The sequence below is a fragment of the Carcharodon carcharias genome, chromosome 13, assembly GCF_017639515.1.
Source record: "Carcharodon carcharias isolate sCarCar2 chromosome 13, sCarCar2.pri, whole genome shotgun sequence".
NCBI lineage: Eukaryota > Metazoa > Chordata > Chondrichthyes > Lamniformes > Lamnidae > Carcharodon > Carcharodon carcharias.
The window spans coordinates 105,939,533-105,966,252 of NC_054479.1; the positions used below are offsets into that span (position 1 = coordinate 105,939,533).

A 26,720-nucleotide genomic window follows, 5' to 3' on the forward strand; every position below is an offset into this window, starting at 1 on the left:
TAGAAAATGTTTAATATATGCATATCAAATATATGTGTAGAGTAAGCAGCCACAGCAGGTTTAAAATGAATCAGCAAAATGGTGGGTAGAATTCAATGGAATGTTTCTACATATTAATCAATTACTTTTGAATAGGTTATGATTTCATAATTGAGCCATAAGTGAAATATTACGATGACCTCACTTGTCTTAAATTTGTATTCCAATATAAGTAAACAAATCTTGAAAGCTTATGTGACATTAACAAACAGTTCATATTTTAAATGTTTAAACTGTTTTCAATCATTTTCACTGTATGCAATTTAATGGAGCCTACACGTATTTTGCAAAATATTGACAATGCTGTAACTACCTACTGTTCCATGTGTTCTTCCCTTATTATTCATTGCAACAAATATGCCACTTATCACTCCATATAGATTAACACAACAACTCTTATAGTTTAAATTTGTATTAGATCTAAGGAGACATAATATGTATTATATAATTTAATACACAAACACACATATATCTAACAGGAATATTACACACATTCTGAGCAAATATTACAAAATGCAAATAACAGCATACTTGATCTGTTGGTGACAAATAGTGTAAATTGTTGCTCTGATTTCCTTCTCCCCATCATCAGCTCTGGCTCAGTGGTTGGCAAGCTTGCCTCTGTGTTCAAGTGCCACTCCAGGGCTTGAGCACAAAAACCAAGGCTAACCCTCCAGTGCAGTACTCGGGTACCTCCTTTTTGATGAGATATTAAAACGAGGGCCCATCAGCCTGCTTGGGTGCATGTAAAAGATCCAAAAACATCATTTTAAAGAAGAGCAAGGGATCTATCCCTAGTGTCCTGGCCAATATTTATCCCTCAATCAACATCACAAAAAAACAAATAATCTGGTCATTATCACTTTGCTGTTTAGGGGTGTACGCTGTGTACAAATTAGCTGCTGCATTTCCTAAGTTGCAACAGTGACTACACTTCAGAAGTACTGCATTGGTTGTAAAGTGCTCCTCCAGTTGTTGTGAAAAATGTTACATTGAATAGGTGTTTGCCATAGAGTCTTGGCAACCACGTAGGAAATTTAGATCCATATTCCCATTAATTTGCATACATCTCAAGTTGTGAATGCTAGCAGATATTGGTTGTTTGATTTAAAATGTACTCACCAATGAAGTAATGAAAGGCACCCATTCCAAATCTTCAGGCTAGTGATACTGTTCAGGGATTCATCCTCTGTTTATACCTATATTTTATGTTAACCAAAAAATGATTACTAGGTGCCAAACATGTCTTAATACAACACATAATATATAACCTGGTACAACATAGTAAGCTAACACAACAGATAACACAGTTAAGTAATATAACATATAAACTTATTACAACTATTAATCTAGAACACATTAGCCTAATACAACATATCATACATTAAATACAACCAATTAACCAAACCACACATTAATATGATGCAACAGATAACCTCAATGCAATGGTACCCAGGACACTTTAACCTAATAAAATACTGCACACACATCCACCTAATACAACACATAATCTGAATACAACACATTAACCTAATACATCTAGGTTAAATACATGAATTTAATACAATACCCAACACATTAACTTAATATCACATAGTTACCCAATGATTAGATCAATCTGTATCTTGTATTATATTAATATGCTGTGTTCTATTAGATCCTAAATACAAGAAATTAACCTAATATAACACCGCACACAGTACGAGCTATAACACGCTAAACTGGTAAAACACAAATATTAATCTACGTAAGTAATATAATTCATTATTAAAATTCCTTACGGTCATTCCATTACACTGGTCGTCGTAATTATAGGAACTACAATACTTTTCAGAGTTAACTCACTCTACTGACTTTCGGTATGTACACCACTTATCCTCCAGCCAGGTAGAATCTGAGGCCAACGTTGCAATAAAGTCTCCGTATCTTTTGATTCCCATCAAATAGTCAAGACTGTGCCAAACCAGTTCTGATGTGTACTCTTGAAATCCCACATAAGAGACCTGGATAGCAAAGTGTCATAGTTTATTCCCGCGGTGCTGTTGGTCCTGGCTGTAAATGGAGACGGATACAGGGATATACTTCCAGGCTGAAAAGCCACGAAAACCATTGCAACTAACCTCAACTGAATACAGTAGCAGCTTTGCAGGACATGGTGAGAAGCAGCCTTTGCGCTCTGGACATACGAGGCCAGCTAGACACGTGGTTCCAACTGATAGCCTGATAATGCCGAAATTGGCCGTTTTATGCCTCGTGTGTGGACGCAGGGTCTTACTTTCGGAAGACAGATTAGCAATGCTGACATTAAATAAAGGCCTGCGAGTTGGGAGAGAGGCGGAGGGTCCCCACGGTCCCTTGGTGGGGCTTTCGATACTTGGTGGTGTTGGACGTGCTGCTCTGTAACATTGGGATAGTGCCTGCAGCTGTAGGAAATCATGGAACGGCGGATAAAGCAAAACGCGAGAGACCCGTCGTCTGAGGATGAGCCGATCCCAATTCGGGCTGGTATTAAATTTAGACGGAAAGTGCAAAATCTGTGCAACGTCTATCCCGAAATGTGCATTCTGTAATAGACTTCAGGCCATCATCTAATCTAAGCATCTTCCCAATAGTCTGCAGGCAATGTCCATATTCTTCAGTGCATCCAAAACATAATTTCTGGAAACAAATCAGTCGACATCTGCAGAGAGAACAAGGGCAGCTAACCTTTTTCATCTAGATCTGACTCAGATCTACAACTGGAACGTTAGTTTCTTTGTTCTCTCCACAGGTGCTCTGCTGTTTCCAGGACTTTCTCTTTTGGTTTCAGATTTCCCGCCGTTGCAGTTGCTTATTTATTTTGTTTTAATTTGTACTCGTTATGCATCCATAGAGCTCTGGTGAAGTTTAGACCTGGGATTTCTGACAAAGTTCCATTTTATAAACGCATTGGAGGTAATATTGTCTCTGGCGGGTTGTGTAAGATGGGCGACATCAATCATCCGCTACGGGTGGATATGTATAACAAGCGGCTGAATCCATACATATCACCGCTTTCACCCAAAGACAAAATTACCCACCCCGAACCCCGCCCTGTAGATTTGAAACGTTCATTAGTGAAAGGGAAATGGGCAATAATTAAGGTACACCACAAGGTTCAGTTATAAATATAAATGTATTATAATGTATGCATAGCTGCTTGCTTAGAACAAAAATGCATTTCGTTGCACACATAGAAGCCGTTGTTATTTTCTTTATCCATATTGATTTTGATTACCTTCAATTCCATTCCTAACCGGAATGGCAGAGGAGGTATTGGTGGGTATGAGTATTCATTTAAATTAAAATCTAATTTATAAACATTTTACATTGATTCCTTTTTTTTTAATTTGCTGAGTTGACTATTGTTTTGTAATGCTGGTTGTAGAATGTCCTGTGATAAATTGGCAGCAACAAAACCACAAGCATTAATCTTCAATTCAAATTGGTCAGCGCACATTAATAATATGAAATGTACTGGCACTCATGATCAACACAAAATTTGATCACAAATTATAGCAAATTAGCCTAGAAATCTAACAATATACAAAAACTGCCAAATATTTTTCATTTGTTCATGGGATGCAGGCATCACTGGCTAGGCCAGCATTTATTGCCCATCCCAAATTGCCCTTGTTCAGAAGGCATTTAAGAGTCAACCACATTGCTGTGGGTCTGGAGTCACATGTAGTCCAGACCAGGTAAGAATGGCAGATTTACAATCAGCAATGGTCTTCATCAGACTTTCAATTCTATTGTCAATAGATTTAAATTTCCCCATCTACTGTGGTGGGATTTAAACCACACTCCCCAGAGCATTACCCTAGGTCTCTAGAATGCTACTCCAGTAACAATACCATTATGCTGCCACCACCTCCCCTCAGGTGATTCCTCCTCATTCAGTTGATAGTCTGTGCTACTGGAACTTTCCTGTCATCTTGTATATAATGTATATTAACTGTGGCCAACCCTAATATTTAACATTGGATTAAAATGATCAATGTCTGTTTACTAAGTTAAGAAGGTATCAATATTGTTAACATCATTCCACATCAAAAACAGAATTAGTCGTCCAATAATGCTTGCAAAGATATCATTCTAAACATAAAAATGAAGAAAATCAATGTCCAATTATGAGTTAAACTCAATATCTGAACTATTCAATTAGTTTATAGGTTTGCGCCTTATTCCTAGATAATTATAATTCTTACCTAGTTTCATTAGTCTCATTGTTCTGGCAGCAGCAGGAAAATAGGAGAGGGTTTGTCTATTTCTTTTCAGTTGCATCTACTATTGGCAGCTTTTTTTCTTGGCCCATAAAAGCTTTCCTCTGCCACTATGATTTTCTTCCCAGGATCACAAAACTATCGATATACTTAATCCCATATCACATGTTTAATGGTTTGAGAAATTTTGTTATATTCATCACAGAAATCTAATCAGAATCAAAATATAAACAAAATAAATACAAAATTACTATGCTTTGAAATTTTTCAATTGAACACCAATTGCACCAGCATTGTTCATTTTGTTGAGTACAATCACATAAACACCCTGCTCTACAGAAGGCTAGCAATTTGCTCCTCCTTTCTGCCATTGAATTGTCCCCCTTCTTAACTTCTTCTCTCCTCTACTCTATTAAAGTCATATTTTGATCCAATTCTGCTATTTTTCCAACTTCTATACTGTTATATTACTAACTTTACCCCCTGCCAAAATGTCTAGATCAAACCCTTAAACCTCCTCGCACTAATATTTTAATCTTTCTTTATTGCCCAGTTTAGTTCCTTAATGAGGATATTGCTCCATTTTGAGCTACTTTTTAATATGTTTATATGTAGCAGCCACTTATTACAAACTCTAACCAAATGCCCTGGAAATTTCCCTTTACACCAACTCTTAAACCATTTGATGTGTTTATTTTTCTTTTTCTATAACTGACAGAAATCTCAGGATTACTCCCAATGTAGCATTGGGAGTAATCCAGAGATTACTATTGTTGAGGTCCTGTTGTTCAACCTAATTCCTCACTCCCTTTGCAAGATTTCCCTTTGCTCTTTCCCCCATTGACTGGTTCTAAGTGAACGATGACTTCTGGCCATTTGCACTCCCTCTAATGAAATACAATTATTTCAATATTTAATTTACATACACGGTTTCCTTAATAAAAAAGGAAAAAACTTGCATTTCATGACCACCCGAGGTTCCAAAGCTCTGAACAACCAATAAAATACTTTATGATGTGTACTGACTGTTACAATGTGGGGAACTCAGCATCCAATTAATGACCAGCAATCTCCCACAAACAGCAATGTGATAACAACCAGATAATCTGTTTTTGTGATGTTGTTTAAGGGATAAACATTGCCCAGGACACCTCCTGTGTTCTTCTTTGAAATAGTTGCATGGGAACTTTTAGGTCTAGCTGAGAAAGCTGACAGTTTAACATCTCATCTGAAAAATGGCACCCCTGACAGTGCAGTGCTTCCTCAGTACTGCACTGGAATGTAAGCCGAGATTGTTATGCTCAAGTGTTGGAGTGGGATTTGAATCTACAACCTTCTGACTCAGAGGCAAGAGTGCTACCCTTTGAGCCATGGCTGACATCTTTCTTAAATGCTAAATAATAATAAAAATAAATAACATTTGATAAATATGTTTAAAGCTCAAGGAACTTTTATTACATGGCTGTAATATCATAGTTTATTGATGGGGTTACTTTACAGTAGGTTCCTGTGCAAGGAATAATATGGGCATTCAGCATTATTGTCATTAATTAGAAAACCATGTCGGAACATTGTAGAAACATGTTCTGGGAGGCTTCTTAGTGAAACAAAACAAACTTTATTTACACAAGAGCTTTTGTGGCTGCTTGTATCCAGCCAGCCCTTCATACAGCCATCTTTTCCTAGAGAATCCCTCCCGAGAATTTATTCCCCTGCACTAGCCACGCATTGGTTGAATAAATCATGTGAGCCCCTACTCAGTTGAACTGATCTTAAAGTGACAGTCATTACAAACATCATATCACATCATGTCACAACATTTATAACTCAGTTTCACTGACGGAACATAATAAGTACTGTACAGAAGAGAATGATGTTTGTTAGCATGTCTCATTTTAGGGCGACCTGCCCCATCAGTGATATTTAATGAAAGCTATTGACTCTTCATATTGTATGTTCAACTTTTCACAATATATTTTTATGCAAGCAGTTGTTTATTTCCAGTGATGTTTTTATCCTTTTCACTGAATATTTGTTCCACAGTTTTGATTTCAGGTAACAGGATCACCAGCTGTTGGATTTGACCTCAAGCACTGTAGTTTTAGTTGGGGATGGTGGGTGGTAGCAGTGGAGTTTCAGAAAGAAGTCAGCTGGCTGCTCCTTTCAGCAATCAATCAGCAGTTCAAAACTTGATAATGTTAATTAGCCGAAATGTCTTCTCTATAATGGAAACTTGGCTTAAAGAGGGGCAAAAATGGCAACTTAGCATCCATGGATATAGAGTTTTCCAGCAGGATGGAGAGGGGGATAAAAAAGGTGGGGATGTAGCAACATTGGTTTAAAGAAACAATTACAGTTGTGAGAAGATGATATACTAAATGAAGCACAAAATGAGGTCATATCGGTTGAGTTCAGAAATAAAAAAGGGGCAGCCACATTGCTCAGAGTGTACTATAGACGCCCAAATAGTGGAAGGGAGTTAGAAGAGCAAATATGTAGGCAAATTTCTGAGTGCAAAAACAATAGGACTGTATTAGTTGGAGACTTCAACTATCCTAACATCAATTGGGATACAAACAGTGTGAAGGACACAGAGGGCACAAAATTCTTGAACTGCATTCAAGAGAACTTTTTCAGCCAGCATGTAACAAATACAATGAGAGGGGGCGCAATTCTAGATTTTGTCTTAGGAAATGAAGCTGGGCAAGTGGATGAAGTAGCAGTAGGGGACCATTTTGGGAGTGACTATAATACAGTTAGATTTAGCATCATTATGGAAAAGGACAAAGGTAGAACAGGAGCATAAGTTCTAAGTTGGGAGAAGACAAATTTTGCAAAGCTGAGAGGTAAACTGATGAAATGACTGGATGCAGCTGCTAGAAGGAAAACTGTCAAATCAGTGGGAGGTTTTCAAAAGCGAGATTCTAGGGGCACAGTGTAATCGTGTCCACACAAAGAAAAACGGTGGTACTGCCAAATCTAGAGCCCTCTGGTTATCCAGCAGCAGGCAGGGTAAGATAAAGCAGAAAAAGAGAGTTTATGACAGTCATAAAATGCTTAATGCCGTAGAAAGCCTAGTGTAGAGAAAGTACAAGGGTGAAATAAAAAAGGAAATTACAAAAGCAAAGAGAGGATACGAAAAAACATTGGCAGGTAAAATCAAAGAAAACCCAAATATGTTTTACCAGTACATTAAGAACAAGAGGATAACTAAGAAAAGGGTAGGGCTAATAGTAACCTGTGCATTGATGCTGAAGATGTGGGCAGGGTTCTTAATGAGTACTTTGTCTCTGTCTTCTCTAAGGAAAGAGATGATGCAGACATTCTAGTTAAAGAGGGAGAGTTCAAAATGTTAGATACAATAAGCATAATGAGAGAGGAAATACTGGAGGGACTGGCATCCTTGAAGCTGGATAAATCACTAGGGCTGGATGGATTGTACCCCATGTTGTTAAAGGAAGCCAGGGAGGAAATAGCATATGCTCTGAGAATCATTTTCCAACCATCACTAGATTCAGGCAAGGTACCAGAGGATTGGAGGTCTGCGAACATTGTACCATTAATTAAAAAGGGATAGGTCAGAAAATCATAGACTGGTCAGTCTGACTTTGGTGGTGGGAAAATTATTGGAATCAATTCTGAGAGACAGGATAAACTGTCACTTAGAAAGGCACAGATTGATTAGGGATTGTTAGCATGGCTTTGTTAGGGGAAGATTGTGTTTTACTAACTTAATATAATTTATGAGGAAGTAATAAGGAGGATTGATGAGGGTAGTGCAGTAGATGTTGTCCACATGAATTTTAGTAAGGCATTTGACAAGGTCCCACATGGCAGACTGGTCAGAAAAGTGAGACGCCATGGGATACAGGGGAAGGTGGTGAATTAGATCCAAAATTGGCTCAGTGACAGGAAACACAGGGTAATGGTCAATGGATGTTTTTGTGAGTGGAAAGCGGTTTTCAACGGTGTTCCACAGGGCTCAGTGTTGAGGTCCTTGCTGGTTGTCATATATATTAGTGATTTGGACTTAACTGCAGGAGGCATGATTGGGAAATTTGCAGAAGACACAAAGATTGGCCGCATAGTTGATAGTGAAGAGGATAGCTGTTGTCTCCAGAATAATATCAATGGTTTGGTCGAGTGGGTGGAAAGTGGCAGATGGAATTCACCCAGAAAAGTGTGGCCTAAGTTTGGAGAGGGCAAACAAAGCAAAGGAATATTCAATAAACGGGAGGATATTGAGAGGGGTTGAGGAAGTGAGAGACCTGGGGGTGTATGTTCACAGGTCCCTGAAGGTGGCAGAACAGCTGGACAAAGTGGTAAGGAAAGCATATGAATGCTTTCCTTTATTGGATGAGGTACTGAATGAAAAAGCAGGGATGTAGTGGTGGAACTGTATAAAATGCTGGTTAGGCCACAGTTGGAATTTTGTGTACAGTTCTGGTCAGCACATTACAGAAAGGACATAATTGCTCTGGGGAAGAGTACAGAGGAGATTTACAAGAATGCGATCTCCTCTACATTGGTGAGACTAAACGCAGACAGGATGACCACTTTGTGGAACACCTTCACTCAGTCCACAGGTATGACCCAGATCTTCCTGTCACTTGCCATTTCAACACACCACCCTCCTCTCATGCCCACAGGTCTGTCCTTGGCCTGCTGCAATGTTCCAGTGAAGCTCAACGCAAACTGGAGGAACAGCACCTCATCTTCCAATTAGGCACTTTACAGCTTTCCGGACTTAACATTGAGTTCAACAACTTCAGACCATGAACTCTTTCCTCCATCTTCACCCCCTTTATAAATCCAGTATTTATTTATTTTATTCTTTTATTTATTTGTTCATTTTAAAAAAATTCTTTTTCCCCCTCCCTGCTCTCCCTCACAGGACCATCTGTCACTTGTTTATATGTTTTGCTTTTACAGAGTGCTGACCCTTGTTCTGCTGCTAACACCTTCTGTTATCTTACCTTTATGCCATTATGAGCACCTTCTTCACCCTTCACCACGACCATTAACACTCGTTTTGTCCATGACATCTTTGTCAATCTCTCTTTAGCTGTCACTTATTGCTGGCCTTCTATCTCGTTGCACCTGCTCCACCCCCTCTTAAACAGTATAAAATCCGTCACATTTCTACTTCTACTTAGTTCTGAAGAAGAGTCATACGGACTTGAAACATTATCTCTGTTTCTCTCTCCACAAATACTGCCAGACCTGCTGAGTTTTTCCAGCATTTTCTGTTTTTATGTCAGATTTCCAGCATCCACAGTATTTTGCTTTTATGTAACAACTGTCCCTGCGCTTTATTCCATGCTATTTTATATAATAAAAATGAGCCAGTCTTTTTTTCTCTCTCAAACAAATTGCATCGGCCAGCATGTGGTTGGAGGTTTGTGTAGCTAGCATCATGCAAGCTTTTAATGTATTGTTTATCAATCCTTTATTCCATGCATCCCAACCAGTTGAAATTAATTATTGAAGCTGAAATGAAATAAATTAGTTGGATTAATGTATTATAAGAAGGGCAAACTAGGATGAATCAAAGAGAAAATAAGTGAATGTGCTGGAAAATGAGGTGAGAATTAATTTAGGATAATCTGGAAAAATAAAATGAGGAATCAGGAGGGTGAAATTATCACGTGTTACTTACAGGCAGGAGTCATAATTTCATAACAAGCCACGGCCAACTGTTATCACACACTCATCAATAGACTTAGTTAATTTTTAAATCACAACCACAAAATGATGCTGCTTCCCCCAACAAAGGGCTGTAATGAGGAATTCTCCAGAAAGGAAACAGGGAAATTTGGTATATTAATTTATTTAGAAATCAGTTCTACTAGTATAAATCACATTCAATTATAGGCAATTTCAAGTATGTTGATTGACAGGTACTATAAAGTACGTTCGTTTAGTATTGTACCGACAATACATGTAACTTAAAATAGTTATTTAGAAAACACAGGTAATTCACTGTACATATTTAAATTTTATTTGTTTTGTGGAATTGTAAACAATTTAGAGTATTTTTGTTCTCAGAGTTAGATATATAATTAAAGTGCATTCATTTATTTAGAAACACACTGGAAGCTGAGGTGGATTATTTTTTTATCTGGATTGTACAGGTGACCAAATGGTCTGAAGTAGATAGCTACTTAAGAGTGAAAGTTAACATTGAACTGTGTGACATAAATATGGCACTAATTTATTATTTAGACCTTACAGAGGAATTTAAAATGCATTAACATTAAACTTACACGGGAACAGGAGTACTCTGTTTTAGCCCTCTAACTTGTCCACCGGTTAATTATACCATAGCTGATCTGCACCTCAAATCCATTTCTGTCCTTTGATCCTTATCCCTTGATATGTTTCACTAATAAAAACCTGTCAACCTCAGTTTTTAAAACTTCAATTAATCCAGCATCCCCACCTTTTAGGAACGAAGAATTCCAGATTCCATTACCATTTGTGTGTAAATATATTTTTGATTTCACTCCTGAATGGCCAAGCTAGATTGAGCCCTCTTGTTTTGGATACCCCAACTAGGGGGAATAGTTTTCCTGGATCGACCCTGACAGATACTCGTGTTATTTTAAGCACCTCACTTAGATTACCCCTCAACAATGGAATACAACTCAAGCTGCTGGTCCAGGTCCTGCCTTCATAATTTAACCTCTTAAAACCTGGTCTAATTTTAGTGAATCTGCACTGCACCCCATGGAAAGCTAAGATATCCTTCTTGAAATGCATTGCCCAAAATTAAGCACAATGCTCCAGATCAGGTTTGACCAAGGCTTTGTACAACCAAAACATAACTTCCCCTCCTTTGTATTCCAGCATCTATGGCACACCCTCCCCCAGCTCCACCTCACCCATTTGATATATTCCATTATTCCATTAGCCTTTCTGGTTATTTTTTGTACCTGTGCACCATCTGTTAGATTACATTTTGTACCCGTACTAGCTTTTTAATTATGCTGGCAATTTAAATTACAATAAAATATTTTTAATTATAAGTATAATTTATAGTGCATTTAATTATTTTTAGAATTGTGCAGATAATTGAAAGTGCATTAATTTTTTTCATTCATTCATGGGATGTGGGCTGGGCTAGCATTTATTGCCCATCCCTAATTGCCCTTGAGAAGGTGGTGGTGCCTTTTTGAACTGCTGCAATCCATGTGGTTTAGGTACACCCACAGTGCTGTTAGAAAGGGAGTTCCAGGATTTTGATTAAGCAACGGTAAAGGAATAGCAATATATTTCGAAGTCAGGATGCTGAATGGCTTGGAGGGGAACTTCCAGGTGGTAGTGTTCCATGTTTCTGCCACCCTTGTCCTTCTAGATGGTAGCAGTCATGGTTTTGGAAGGTGCTGGCTAAGGAGCCTTGATGACTTCCTGCAGTGCATCTCGTAGATGGTACACACTGCTGCCATTGGTGGTGGAGGAGTGAATGTTTGTGGATGGGGTGCCAGTTAAACAGGCTGCTTTGTCCTGGATGGTGTCAAGCTTCTTGAGTGTTGTTGGAGATGCACTCATCCAGGCAAGTGGAGAGTATTCCATCACACTCCTGACTTTTGCAGATGGTGGACAGGTTTTGGGTAGTCAGCAAGTGAGTTACTTGCCACAGGATTCTTAGCTTCTGGCCTGCTCTTGTAGCCACAGTATTTATTTGGCTAGTCCAGTTCAGTTTCTGGTCAATGGTAACCCCCAGGATTTTGATAGTAGGGGTTTCAGTGATGGTAGTGGCATTGAATGTCAAGGGGTGATGGTTAGATTCTCTCTTGTTGGAGATGGTCATTGCCTGACACTAGTGTGGCCTAAATATTACTTGCCATTTGTCAGCCCAATCCTGGATATTGTCCAGGTCTTGCTGTATTTGGACATGGACTGCTTTAGTATCTGAGAAGTCGTAAATGGTGCTGAACATTGTACAATCATCAGCAAACATCCCCACTCCTGACCTTATGATGGAAGAAATGACATTGATGAAGTAGCTGAAGATGGTTAGGCCTAGGACGCTACCCTAGGGAACTCCAGCAGTGATGCCCTGGAACTGAGAGATTGACCTCCAACAACCACAACCATCTTTCTTTGTGCTGGATTGTGAAATGGAACTGAGAGTACAAACATATAATTATCTGTACAATTTTGCAAAATAAATGAAAGCACTTCAAATTACCTATAAAATTTTACATAATGAATTAATATAAAGTGTCATCATATTTCTATCTCTCTCCAGTGCTGAAGAAGAGTCATGTTGGACTCAAAACATTAACTCTGTTTCTCTCTCTAGAGATGCTGCCAGACCTGCTGAACTTTTCCAGCATTTTTGGCTTTTATTTCAGATTTCCAGCATCTTTGAAAAAAGAGATATGTCTAAGCTTTTCATCTTGCACTCCTCAGGACACTTGCAAGAATACCAATATAAGGGGAAGATAACAATTTATACTGTATGTGAAAAGAGCGCTGATTGGTTGGCAAGTGGTATTGCCATGGAGAATGCACCACTGATGGTGACTGACAGTTAACTGCCAAGCATTGTTTGAAATTTAAACCACGCAGCTTGACTCTGATTGGTCAAGGCGTTGCCCTGAGGAATGACTCAGTGAATGGTTGTCACTTATTTTGTTTAGCTGAAACAGATGCGATATACATAAATGTTCTTTCTGTCGGCAAAGAACAAGGCCCAGTGTATTAATATATGTAGCTTCCAGTACACGCAACTGCACCACATTGCAAGCCTGACTGACAATCTTACATTGATTGTCAGCATATACCAGAGACAGAGGTACAACAAAGACCAAATTCAGGATATCGACAACATAGTTTGAAATACAGGTAAGTTAAGAACAGGTAAGCTGTCTATCAAATTTCTCAAAGCGTGTAGTAAATCCAATGTTGTGCCAGTTTTCATTTCCAAACATATCAATAATGCCAAAGTGAGACACAGTCCCACGAGTGAGCCAGTATTTATGCGAGATGAAATTGAACAGATTGGTAATAGGGTTACTAATTTACACCGTGTCCTACACTTGGTCTGAGCTGTACAAATTTATTTCATTTTTTGATTTGATCTGTTTATGCCGCTATATTGCTTCAATAGATGACCGCACCATAAACAGTACCCGTTTGAAACATGTTCATACCATAAACTCACTTAGGTGGAAGCAGTTTGGCAATGCAATTAATAACACCACTAAACATGTAACAAATCTCTCCGACCATGTACTCTCAGAAAGTGAGGAGTTTGTTCTTGTGCATGGTTTCAATTTCGGTGTGCCTTCATCCCAAATCAAACAGGAAGAGGTATTAGCTGAGTTTGAACTCCTCTGCTCCCAACCATCCCACCACAAACCAGTGTCCACTGAAGATGCTGAATCCTTGAAAGTGTGCCTAGCTGATGTAGCGCACGCATATTGCAGGATTCCGAACAACCTGTTCAACTTTCACATGCAACGCAAATGTCTTAGGGCGTCACAAGGCCTTAAGACCAATCCGAACATATACATCAGTAAACCTGACAAATGGAAGGGAATAGTCATCCTTAAAAAGTGTGACCATATGAACAAGATGCATGGCATACTTAATGACAGGTCCAAATTCATATGCATTGGACCTGCCTCTCAACATGACCAGACAGCCTTTCTTGAAAGTAAGCTTAAAAAAACATTTGCTGGACTTGTGTAAGAGCGACGAGCTGCCGTGTGATATATATGACAAGGTTCCTCCTCACGGTTCACTACATCCATGTCTGTATGGGCTGCTCAAGACACACAAAAGTGATATACCTCTGCGCCCCATCTTTTATCTCTGACAGGCTCTGCACAACCTGAATTGGTTTTGACCAAGTTTTCCACATACACGGTGAAGGACTCCTTCACATTTGCGAAGGTCATACAGGACTTGCATATAGATAGCAATGCTGGGTCCATGTGCTCATTTGGCATTGCTAGCTTATTCACCAATGTTCCATTTAAGGAAGCCATGGATACTTGCATTACAGCACTATACCATGGCAATCTAGACCCGCCAACATTGCATGAATCAGTATTCATTGAACTTATGAGCTCGGCAACTTACGCAGTGGAGTTCAGTTTTAATTACACCATAGGTGGTGTTGCCATGGGATCCCCTCTAGGCCCAGCTCTCGCAAACATCTTTGTTGGGTTCCATGAGAAACATGTCTTCGATGGAATGACACCTAAGTTCCTACCCCTCGCATATTTCCAATATGCGGATGATACGTTTGCTATATTTAAACCCGCAGCTGCGGGTTTACTTACATGTCTTAATGGGCTCCATCCTACTACAGCCTATCACAAGCCTACCTTCACTTGTCAATATACGTGCTGGGATTCTTAACAGTTCCATGCACTATAAGATTGTCTTATCAGCAACCTTGTAAATAGGGCCTGAGCCATTTGCTCACCTGAAATAGGGCGCATCAAAGGCATCCTGGCTACCCTGATCAGATCATTTTGCACTGTGTATCATGCAAATTCATGAACGGGCCAAAGGCTATCACCCTGAAAAGTGGTCAGGCTACCTCAGGTTACCCTGGAAGGACAAGGTATCTCAAAAAACTGAGCAACAGGTGAAACTAGCAATACAGCAATATTTTACATTAATAAAAACAAAATACAGCAGATGCTGGAAAGAGTGCAAGATGAAAAGCTTAGGCATGTCTCTTTATTCAGCAATACTCAAGTTGTGTTCTGCCAAACGACTATTTCCAGCATCTGCTGTATTTTGCTTTTATTAATGTGAAGTATTACTGTATTGAAGTTTGCAGGTACTTTAGTATGAATTAATTTATTACATTCTATTGTATGAGCAATTTAAAATGTAATAATTTATTATATTGAATGGGTACATAAGAATAGTGGTTATGCGACTCAGTGAGCAAGCCTAAAGTTTTAGTTCTGCTACGGCAAGTTGTCGAATTCAGTAGACCAGGTGATTGATGAGCTAGCACCAGCGGTAAAATCACAAATGTTGCCTTTTAATTACAAAACCTGAACTGATTCACTAACATTCCTGTACAACTGAATGGTTAACTTAGAAGTATGCTAACTTGTTTGTAATTGTACCTGTAATTTAAAGTACATCTTTGGAATTTTACATGTAATTTAAACTATGTTCCTTATTATTTGGCCTTCTGCTTGTCATTTAAATTGCAACAATTTACTGAATTTTACAGATAATTGATAGGCACTAATTTCTTATTTTAAATTGTGGAGGTAATGGAGAAAACACTAAGTTATTATTTGTAATAACATATTGGGCATGAACTGCCTTTAACAAATCTGTGTTGGCTGTCCTTAATTAACCCATATCATCTAGGTATTAATGTAATCTTACATTATGGCCTCTAAAAGCTTATGGATTGATTCATTGATTTAATATTTGAAATTGTACAGACAAAGTATACTTATTTACTATTTGGAATGGTACCAGTCATTTAAATTATGGTTGTCTTAACATTGAAGTTAACAAGTGAAGTATATTAATTTATTTGTGAGGGAACTAAGACCTCACACTGGATTTTTTAAAATAAAAAAAATATATATATATATATCCTCATGGCTATTTCTAAAATTTAAAAAACTGAACAAATACATTTTAAAATGACTGAATCTAGGTCTGTCTGTGACCCTTGAACAAAAGGAGGCACCTGCAGTATCAAAGAAACTCACCCTGAAGAGACACTAACAACCCCATGCCCCCTCCCCCCACCCCATGGGCTGTACAGACCAAATTCAAAGAGAGCTATACAAAGACCATCTGCATTTCATAGCCTAGGTTGGCCAATCAGAGTCTACTTGTCTACAATGTTATGACATAGTGGGTGATGTGTACCAGGTGGACCAAATCCACAAGAGAAACTTGGCCACATTATCGCAACGGTTTTGCAATTTATATTCATTATGAGAAGATTTGGGCACTGAGTTCAGAAGTTATGAGTCCACTATCACCTTTAGAGATTTTTAAAACTAAATTAAAATATTTATTAACAAAAGAAAAGATTTCAAGCACACACATATGATTACAGTTACTTAATAATATAACAAACCCCAAAATTCATAATTAAACTGACTCCCAATGACATACCCCCTTTAAGGCAATAATCCAAAATAGATTTTAAATTTAAATAGCTAGCCATCTGATTTACCACGGCATCAATCGACAGTGGAATTCCAAAGGATTTTCTCCAACTTTAGTTACTGGACACAGCAGACATTTGCAAACATGCTGAACATTCTGCAGACTTCCCCAAGGCTATTTTACACACTTCTTTTAGTTCTTATATGGCCCCAAACATCACCTTCTTCCTTCCTTATATATGTTTCTCTCTCTTTAATCTGCAAATTCCATTGTTCTATACATCTTTGGAAATGTAGTTTTCCCATAATATAAAAATCTTTTCTGTTGCTAATATGGTCAGTACCTTTTGGGAAAATAACCATAATAACCTCGCCCGATTTATCTTTTTAGATGTAAACCTACCATCCCTTTGAAACACAAACTCCTTCTTCACTTATCTAAAAATGCAAATTTCTTTCACACCCTACATGCTAAGACCTCATCCATGTTTACTTATTAGCATTTCAAATGCCTTTTACCCCTTTCTTCTTTTGATAATTTCAAACTTGCAGCCTATCTGACTCTAATTTAATTAAATCACACAGACAGAACCACCTACACTCAAACCCATAAAACTATTTTACAATAAAGCACAATAATATTATGAAACTTATTATAGTTTTGTGCCAGCTAGGTCAAAGGGGCCCGCAACCTGCCTTTCAATTCTCTTGAGACACTTAATCATCTCAGGGACCGAGACAAGGGATACACATCCCTTGTCAAAGACAATATGGAGAGGTGGGAGACATGTGACATGGACCACTAGCTTGTGTAACCAGGAATATTGCCTTGTGATACTACAAACTCAGTCTGCTGTTTACCATCCTACAAGCAGCCTCACAGGAAACGCGCTCTGCCAAGGTTGAACCCCTAGCCCCATTTATACTGATTCTACATGAACTTCTGAACCGTCATCTACAAGACAGATATATCACTGTGTGCCTATCATGTGAAGCTAACATCACTCTGGTTTTCAGCCCACTGACCTCACTGGACATCACAGGAACTCACTGGACTTTGATTCTGGACTCTGGACCCATGTGAAATAATAATACTTTTCTCTGTGGTCTCTGCACTGTAAATCTTTCTTTTCTCTCTTCCTCTTTTACCGTACAGATGTAAAGGAGGCAACATTGTGCCCTTCCTCCCATGTTGAGTGTGTGCAAATAAACTAAACCTTTGAGTTCACCCTATCTTGAGTTTGCTGGGGGGTTATTAATAGAAATTGGATCACACCAAAACCGAGGGGTCGGGAAATACGCCACCGTTTATAAAGGGAGAAACTAATCAAAACACCTTTCTGTTTACGGACAGGTGGTGAGAGGAGAAATTGGTGCAGTTTAAATTAACCCCTCCCCTCCTGTCTGTAACAATCTGCAAGTTTACATGTAATTTATTATATACACACTTGGAATTGTATAAGTTATTCAATTATTGCACAGGTAATTACTAAGTGTTGATGTACTATTTTGAATATGATCATTTCTTGTGCATTAAAATCATATATAATATAATCAAAATGTAATGAATTGAATACAAAGTGGATTAATTAATTTGTATTGATTTACATTATTGTCAGGAACATATTTATAGTGTTAGAGTTAATAAAGTGCATTCATTATTTTTCTTGAATTACAAACAACATACAGGTAATTTGAAGGATTTTAATTATTTACAGTGGTGCAGATACCTTGATATACATTGAATTTTAAGAAATTCTGCAGTTAATTTAAATTGTGTTCATTTATTATTTGGAATGAAATCACTAATTCGAAATGGCCTCACATATTCCAATACATAATTAATTTAATACACTTTAATCATATGGATAATTTAAGTACATTCATTTATTTGCAATTTTACATTTAAGTTATATAGTAAAGGAAACTTAATGTGCTATAGTTTCTTATTTATAATTACAGATCATTTAAAAACTAGCAATGTACATTCATTATTTGTAGTTCTACATGTAATTTCAACTCAAATAAAATATTATTGAATTGCAAAAGTAATCATTTATCTTTGTGAATTGAACAATTGATGTAGATAGGATGTAAATGGAGTACAAGGATGGATGTGTTGGCCAACTAATGGCTAGAATGTGAGGGTAAGCCATGTGATGAAACCTCCAGGAATACATTTATTCACAGTTGGCAATCCAACTCACAGCCAGTTAAGTGGAGTCTGGGGGATCCAGGCACAGTCAAGTAGGTCCTGGTGATGGGGGCAATGATAATTGCTGAGGGCAGGTGGTGTAGATGCCATGGAAGGGGGTTACATTTATACTGGAAGGCCCTTTAATGGGCCAAAGGGTGCCCAAAAAGTAGGCCTCTTTCCCAGAATCCATTGGGATTCCAGGGTTTATCTGGCGGTACCCTCATGTGATAAGGTAAAATGTGAGCAGAGGCAAGAACATAACATTCAAGGCTAAGGACCAAGTGCTGTTAAATGGGATTAGATAGGTAGGTCAGGTGTTTCTCACGTGTCGGTGCAGACTCTCTGGGCCAAAGGACCTCTTCTGCACTATGATTCTGTGTGATTCTGTGTGTGTGTGAAAAGAGACCCTCAATTGAGGACTTGGATTCTGGGCAGGAGGACTGCCTGCTACCTTTCCTGCCATTAGCAAAAATGGCATGGCAGCAGAAAGATGTTGGGCACGCCACCCAACACCATCCCATGCCATATTGCCAGCCTTGCCATCTCTAACCCCATCCACAAAGGGCTGTAAAATCCCAGCTGTTAGTTTAAATTCCACCATGGCAGTGAGACGAATGTAAATTTAAATTAATCTGTTTAAAGAACAGGATTCTTTCTCCATGACAATGCCTTGACTAATCAGATCCAACCTGCCTGGTTTAAATTTGAAACAAAAGCTTGATAATTAACTGGTCTCTGCTGCATTTCCCATGGCAATGCCTCTATAAATCAAAGTCCACTTGCCAACCAATCAGCACTCTCTTCTCATGCAGTTGTTCTCTTTACTGTTGGTATATTCTTGTGAAACAAAAACAGAATTACCTGGAAAAACTCAGCAGGTCTGGCAGCATCGGCGGAGAAGAAAAAAGTTGACGTTTCGAGTCCTCATGACCCTTAAACAGAACTTGAGTTCGAGTCCAAGAAAGAGTTGAAATATAAGCTGGTTTAAGGTGTGTGGGGGGGGGGGGGGGGGGGGGCGGAGAGAGAGAGAAGTGGAGGGGGGGTGTGGTTGTAGGGACAAACAAGCAGTGATGCCCACGGATCTCTCTGCTGAGAGACAAAATCCGTACAAAAGGTTTCATGAAATACACGGAAAGAAAAAAGATTGAACTACAAACATTAGAAGAATTTTGTGCAATTTTCCCCCACAATGTTGAGATTAAGAGATTTCAAGGCCTGAAAAAGAAAGCAAGCCCCAGGACACTAAAAGTATTATATGTACAGGTTTCCTTCCTTCGGGTAATGTAGGTAGCATTTACCATGAGCAATCTCCAGATGCAAAGGGCTTATCCCACAAAGTTAGATAGGTATTAAATGCCAGCAATAACTAAATGTCTTACTAAAGGAGGGCTATGTGATTGGTTAATACTACTTGATTGTTCAGGTCTGACTTCAAATATGCCATACATGTTGCTTATTTTGAATCCACAATACAATACTTTGAGTAAAAAGTTTACAACTGAATGTTAAACCCTATGATTAGTTAAAAATTTATCCTAGAAATTGGATCATACAGAGCATCAAAATCAGCGCAATTATTAGACACAAACCAATTTCTTGGCTGGCCATTGGAATCTGCCTATGACTATTGTTCTAGGTTATGCCAATTTCCTCTGAAATTCCCTTTACCCCATCCAATAATCAGAGACAACTCTGGGTCTCCATATTGTAAATATGTATGATCCAATTTCTAGGATAAATTTTTAACTAATCATAGGGTTTAACATTCAGTTGTAAACTTTTTACTCAAAGTATTGTATTGTGGATTCAAAATAAGCAACATGTATGGCATATTTGAAGTCAGACCTGAACAATCAAGTAGTATTAACCAATCACATAGCCCTCCTTTAGTAAGACATCTAGTTATTGCTGACATTTAATACCTATCTAACTTTGTGGGATAAGCCCTTCGCATCTAGAGATAGCTCATGGTAAATGCTACCTACATTACCCGAAGGAAGGGAACCTGTACATATAATACTTTTAGTGTCCTGGGGCTTGCCTTCTTTTTCAGGCCTTGAAATCTCTTAATCTCAACATTGTGGGGGGAAAATTGCACAAAATTCTTCTAATGTTTGTAGTTCAATCTTTTTTCTTTCCGTGCATTTCATGAAACCTTTTGTACGGATTTTGTCTCTCAGCAGAGAGATCCGTTGGCATCTTTATGTGGTACCACTGATAGGTTAACAGGTGCAGTGGCTCGTGATGCCAAAAGTGAATCAGCAACATTTGGTAGCAGTTGCGTACACAGAAGTTTCTACACGAAGAGCAGAGTTGGAAGAGGGCAATGGAAGAATTACCTGAGATACCCAAAAATATAACGATCTTCACCTCATATAGGTCCTGACCTAGAATCAGGAACCGTTGAGGACAAAACTGTAAAATATGTTCTTATGAACTCTAAAGCTCTGGGTTTATAAATTCATTTCTCTTTCAGCATTTGTAGCAAATTCTTTTTAACTCAGCTGCATTTCTTATGATCCAGGAGTGTATATCTCAGGCTGGGTAGCATAAAGTTATGAATTACCCTAGGATAAAGAATGTTATGTACTATGCAGTATTTCTGAATCAGTGGAAACATCACACACCAGACTAATCTTGTACCAGCTAAAGCAGCTATTCAAAGCCACTTACAGATACTCAGCAGCAACTTAGGCCTTAGACAGAATACTGAATATGCCAAAGCAACATTTTAAAGATGTTGCATTTTACACCACCTCTAGATCAATTTTCTGTTTCTTTACTTGACCCATCACTCCATTTTACCTTGCATCATTATCCATTTTGTAATTTAATCAAGCCTGCCTTCCGCCCTGCCACAGATCTACCCTTTTGTTCTTTCCTTCGTTCCCTATACTATTCTTCTGTCACCCCCAACATCTACTTACCTTCTCATGCAAGTGCAGGAGATGCAACACCTGTTCTTTCTCCTCCACCCATCCTCTTGTCCAGGGCTGTAAACACTCCTTACAGGTGAAATGGTGATTTATTTGTACTTCTTTCAATTTGGTACACAGTGCAGTCTCATCGACATTGAGGAGACCAAGTGCAGACTGGATTATTGTTGAACATCTGTAACAGTTTTCCAGTTCTGACAAAAGGGTTACATTTTGCCACAGAGGCAAAGGAGGGTGTGCTGGTAATCGATGTTTTGGTTGTGCAACATTTTGCCATCTATTTGTGATTTTCTGGATGTGGCATCTTGGGGATGATGGCTATCCACCTGGAATCAGCAGGCAGTCAATTTAAACAAAGATCTGCATTTATATAGCCTTTTTCACAACTACCCACCCAAGCAGACGGATAGGGCCTCGATTTCACGTTTCACCCAAAAGATGGCACCTCCAACAGTGCAGCAGATCCCCTCAGTGCACTGGAATGTCAGTCTAGAGTTTTGTGCTCAAGTCCTGAAGTGGAACTGGAACCCAGAAACATGTGTCTCAGAGGTGTGACTGTACCCAACTGACCCACTGCTGACACCTAATTAAGTCAATTAAGCAACCAATTGAAGGGCACTTTGTCACACATGTACAATTTTGTTAATGGCACATGGGTCCCTTGCTGTGTCAGGACCCCGAAAATGAATCAGAGGCAGCTTTGCAGCAGAGTGTTTGAGCTGTGACTCATTTCAGCATTTAAATTTGTTTGTTGGCAGTAATACGCAAAGAGGACCTATCTATCTCTAGATGGCAGGCATGCCCTTGCAGCCACTTCATGGAGACTGATGTCTCCTCTAATGCTTGCCCTGCTGCAGTGGTGCCTGCTTTCCTTTCACTGTAGGTGCCTCCATGCTGCCAGTCCTGCTATTTGCCAGGCATTGCCCACGATGCAAAGGCAGTGGCAGCCTTATCCGTGGGCTGCACTGAATCAACCTCCCAAACTAGGACCCAGCTTCCATTCCCCAATTGGACAACCGCCTGAGGGTGGCTTCTTAATTAGCCCCCTCTAGGCGGATCATGTCCATTGTCCTGCCACAGTCACCTCCAGGTTCCCAACCTAAAATTCATGCCGACATTGGGAATGTAGGCCATCAGGGAAAATTCATCCCATTAATTCTATATTTTTCTGTCTGTCTCTCTCTCTCTCTCAGATGTTGCCTGATCTGCTGAGCGCTTCCAGCATTTTTATATTTCAAATTTCCAGCATGCCACAGTATTGTGCCTTTAATTTAAAGAAATAAAGAGCTTGGAAAGGTGCATCTAAATATTCCTTTGCTCTCGAATAGAAAGTTCTGTGTAGTTTTAATTGTAAAGGGCTGATTTAACATTATTGAACTATGTAGGTAATGCCACCTAAAAGTGTATGTATCACCAACGAATTATTGAGGTGCTAATAATTTCCCAAGCAGGGAAAAACAAAAAAAAAGCTTACATTTATATACCATCTCTCCTGTATTTAGGATGTCTTAAAGTGCTCCACAACCAATAAAGTGCATTTGGAATTTAGTCACTTTTGTTTTATAAGTAAGGCAGTCTGTTTTTTTTAAATACAACAATGAAATAAATAAACAGATAATCTGTTTTAGTGGGGTTGGTTGAGAGATAATGTTAATCAAGGTAGAACAACCTTGCTCTTCTTCAAATAGTGCCGTAGGATCTTTATATCGCCAGAAAGAGCAGATGGGACCCTGGTTTAATGTCTTATCAGTGTTCACTCTATTTTTTTTTAAAAAAGAGTGTACGTGTGATTTATTCAGAGACTGTGGCCCCTTCAAACTATTTTGTATGGCAGCATGTGTAGTAACTTAAAGGGGCCAATTTGTGCGCAGCCAGCAGGGGGTCATTTGGGTTGCTGCACAGCCATGCAACTTGAAAGACAGCACCTCTAACAGTATTGTACTCACTTAGTGCGGTATTAATTGTCAGCCTGGATTAACACTCAAGGCCCTTGAGTGAGACTAGAATGACTCGCTTAAGTTGGTGCAATGTGAATTTTGACATTAACGCAGTGACTTACAATGACACAATGTTTCATGTTATTATTTATAAGGTAAAAGCAAAATTTATAAAGTTATATTTTCTGTTCTTGCACTTGGGCATATTGGATCACTGAATAGTGCTAAGAGATAAAAATAATTAGAGTAAGATCCTCTCTACCCAATTCTCTTTGGCTGCACACAGGTGATCAAATATGACCAAGTGCAATAACAGGAAAACCTATCCTTAAATATGACATTATTTAAGGATGAATGTTAGTAGACAGAAAGATGACTGTAGGGTCAAGATTTCCTTTGCATAACAAAATTGTAAACCTCTTCTTTATCATTTATGGCAGTGTGGCACAGTGCAGGGGAAATGTTTTTCATAGACATTATTCTTCAGATGAGCTTGGGGATTTTTGTGTGTAATGCAGCTTTGTTATCATGAGTTTTAATGAATTTCAGAAAAAAGATTACCAACTTGCACACAGCAGCCACTGCTTTCAACAAAATATTTGCAATGAATATAGATGTGCAATTTGTTTTTAAATTGTCAAAAGTGAGTTTGTTACACAATTATTTTAATTATAAACCAAATCTGTAGCTGAGAAATGTGAAGGCTCTTCAAAACTTGTTTTTCACAAAAGCCCCTGAAAAGCTTACTTCTAATACAAATTATTTTACTGCTGAAATCCAAAAGGCTTGTTTTGGTAAATTTTTGCAAAGTGTCTGTGGTAGAATTTTTATAACCGTAATTGAAGTAATGCGAGTGAATGGTGAACTTCATGTGATGCAACTCCACAAACAGCAATTGATACATACATTGGCTTCATTAACAGAAATGTGGAATTTACCAACACTTTTTTTTAAAGCAATATGTCAACATCTTCAACTATACTCAATATGTAACAGTGAGGCAGATTATTTGTATTGAATAACATTGGAAATGGCTACCAATTCTGGATCCTAACTAAGAATTATTTTAAAAGGTTTTCGTTCCTAATTCTCCACACTAAAATGCAGTGGAACATTAAATTTTCCTTTCCACTACATGACAAATATGTAGAAAATATTGAATAGTGGATTGGATGAGGTAAGAAATATTTTCCTGTGAGCCAAATGAATGAGCAATAATATTACAAATGAATTACCATTGGCTCATTATATTCGCTGACTACCAAACATTACTTTCCAGTTATAACTTAATTATTTTTGAAGTGATACGTGTGCAGAGGGTCTAATCATTAACTGAACCAATGTGAACTACCTCTCCCCTAAGCAGTTATCTTCAAAAATCTCATAAGTCAAGCATTAAGATTTAAATTCATAATGTCAGGCTAGGGAACCATGGCAGCAGTTGAAATTTGTAGCCCAATAGAAATAAACCTGCACTAATCTCCTTGTGGTAGGTATGTTTCTTTTATGCCTTTATTACTAGATTTTAACACTACTACAGCATGCATATGTCTCTGACAACACATTTAACTTTTTGTACTTTGAGTGATAGGACTAAAAAATGGTTAGGACAAATGCCTCTTTGCTGAAAAAGTTGTACACTGTTTGAGGTGCTCTAACTGGCTGCCATAACTTTAACCAATGAAGGATGCATGGGAAAATAATTCTAGTTCCATAAATACCAATGTGCACACAAGTATGAAAATCAGTCCATAATGCAAGATATCTAAACAAGAAACGAACAGTAATCAGTTTCACAAATTTAATTATTCTTAGGCTTGTAGCATCAGTTCAGACATGTACAAATGACTAGTGCACAGAAACTGGAATTATTTTTACATTTTCTCAGTACAATATACAAATCATAATCTGGAAATTATTGAGGATGTAACTGTTCAAATGCTGAATGAATTTATATCAAATCCCTCTCCGCTATCTTAGTGGATGAGTTAACCCATTAAAAATAAACAGGTCATCCATCACCTTTACTGAAATTATGGTTTGAGGAATTTGATACAAATTTACTTACAATGACATTGCTCAGTAATTTCTAGACTTATAAAAGGAGACTTAAATGTCACTATAACAACATATCACCAATCACAGTAACAGTACAAATTGTACAGAGGCTACGATGCAAAGTTCAACTTAAAACACAATTCTAAATATTTTAGATTCTACTGAAGTGAGCAAAAAGAGGATCATTTTCTCGTTCCATGGGAAACACCACACGCTTTTGATTTTTTTGAAATATACTGTCCAAAGGGCACAGAAAAGTGACATGTCAGCATGCCTCACTTGATGTTCACTGGATATTTGTGTTGTTTATCGTCTGGAGGTCAGGGTCAGGGTAGACGACACTCTAAAAATCTGAGGTAGCATGTTGCTCAACTGGTAGAACATTTCCTCTGAAATACTCTGTTCACAGAAAATCATATTATTTAAATTGAATAGTACAGGGCACACATTAACAACAAGATACACACTCAGGCAGTGGTTATACTGCAATATGGCTGCAAGACTAGTAGTTGCAGAGTGTGAAGGGCAGTCAGCTAAACCTTTCCTATAACTCCTGGCTGCAATTTTCATTCTGCCTGCCAGAAATCAGCTTTTCATTGCCTAATTACACAAGTACAGATGCTGCTCCTGGTTGGTTAAATGTTGTTAACCTAGACAGGAATGCATGCTTTCCCAAAGTGTGTTGGAAGTTCAATGCACCAGAGCATTTTTTTAAAAACCTGACTTGATACTGTACTGGAATTATACCGCATATGGCAACAAGTTCAAGCCATCGTGGCAGCTTCCCTGAGGAAGCATAGTAAACTGTTCCATCAGGAACTGTCTCCAAGCAGAAGTCAAGCTGATAGTTTAACTTACCCCATAAGGCAGGCTTTACAGCTTAACATACATAACTCTCATTTCTCTTTTACATGCTGTACTTTGGCAACAATGTATAAAAGTACAGCATCAATTCCTACATTATGGCAATGACACCAAGATCTACCTCACCACTATCTATATTGACCCTTCCACTTTACTGGATTTGTTGCATTGCTTGTCCAACATCCAGTACTGGATGAGCAGAAAATTCCTCCAATTAATAATCGGAAAGAATAAGCCATTGTCTCTGTTCCCTGCTACAAGCTCCGTTCTCTAGCTACCTATTCCCACCCCTCTCCTTAGCCATCATCTGCAGCTGAACCAAACCA

The 26,720-nt window shown here is 38.4% G+C and overlaps 1 protein-coding gene across 8 annotated transcripts in view; it reads right to left on the reverse strand.

Moving 5' to 3' along the window:
* Nucleotides 1–1,193: 1,193 nt before the first annotated feature.
* Nucleotides 1,194–26,720, reverse strand: part of c13h12orf4 (chromosome 13 C12orf4 homolog) — a 91,311-nt gene continuing 65,784 nt past the window's right edge. For 7 of the 8 annotated variants that reach the window (XM_041202679.1, XM_041202682.1, XM_041202678.1 and 4 more), the window contains one exon: nt 25,260–25,929. In XM_041202679.1, coding sequence (XP_041058613.1) covers nt 25,837–25,929 — 93 coding nt within the window. In that variant the 3' untranslated portion in view covers nt 25,260–25,836. Of the gene's footprint in view, nt 1,239–25,259; nt 25,930–26,720 lie in introns of those variants that run through there. The other variant, XM_041202680.1, reaches the window with a different exon arrangement.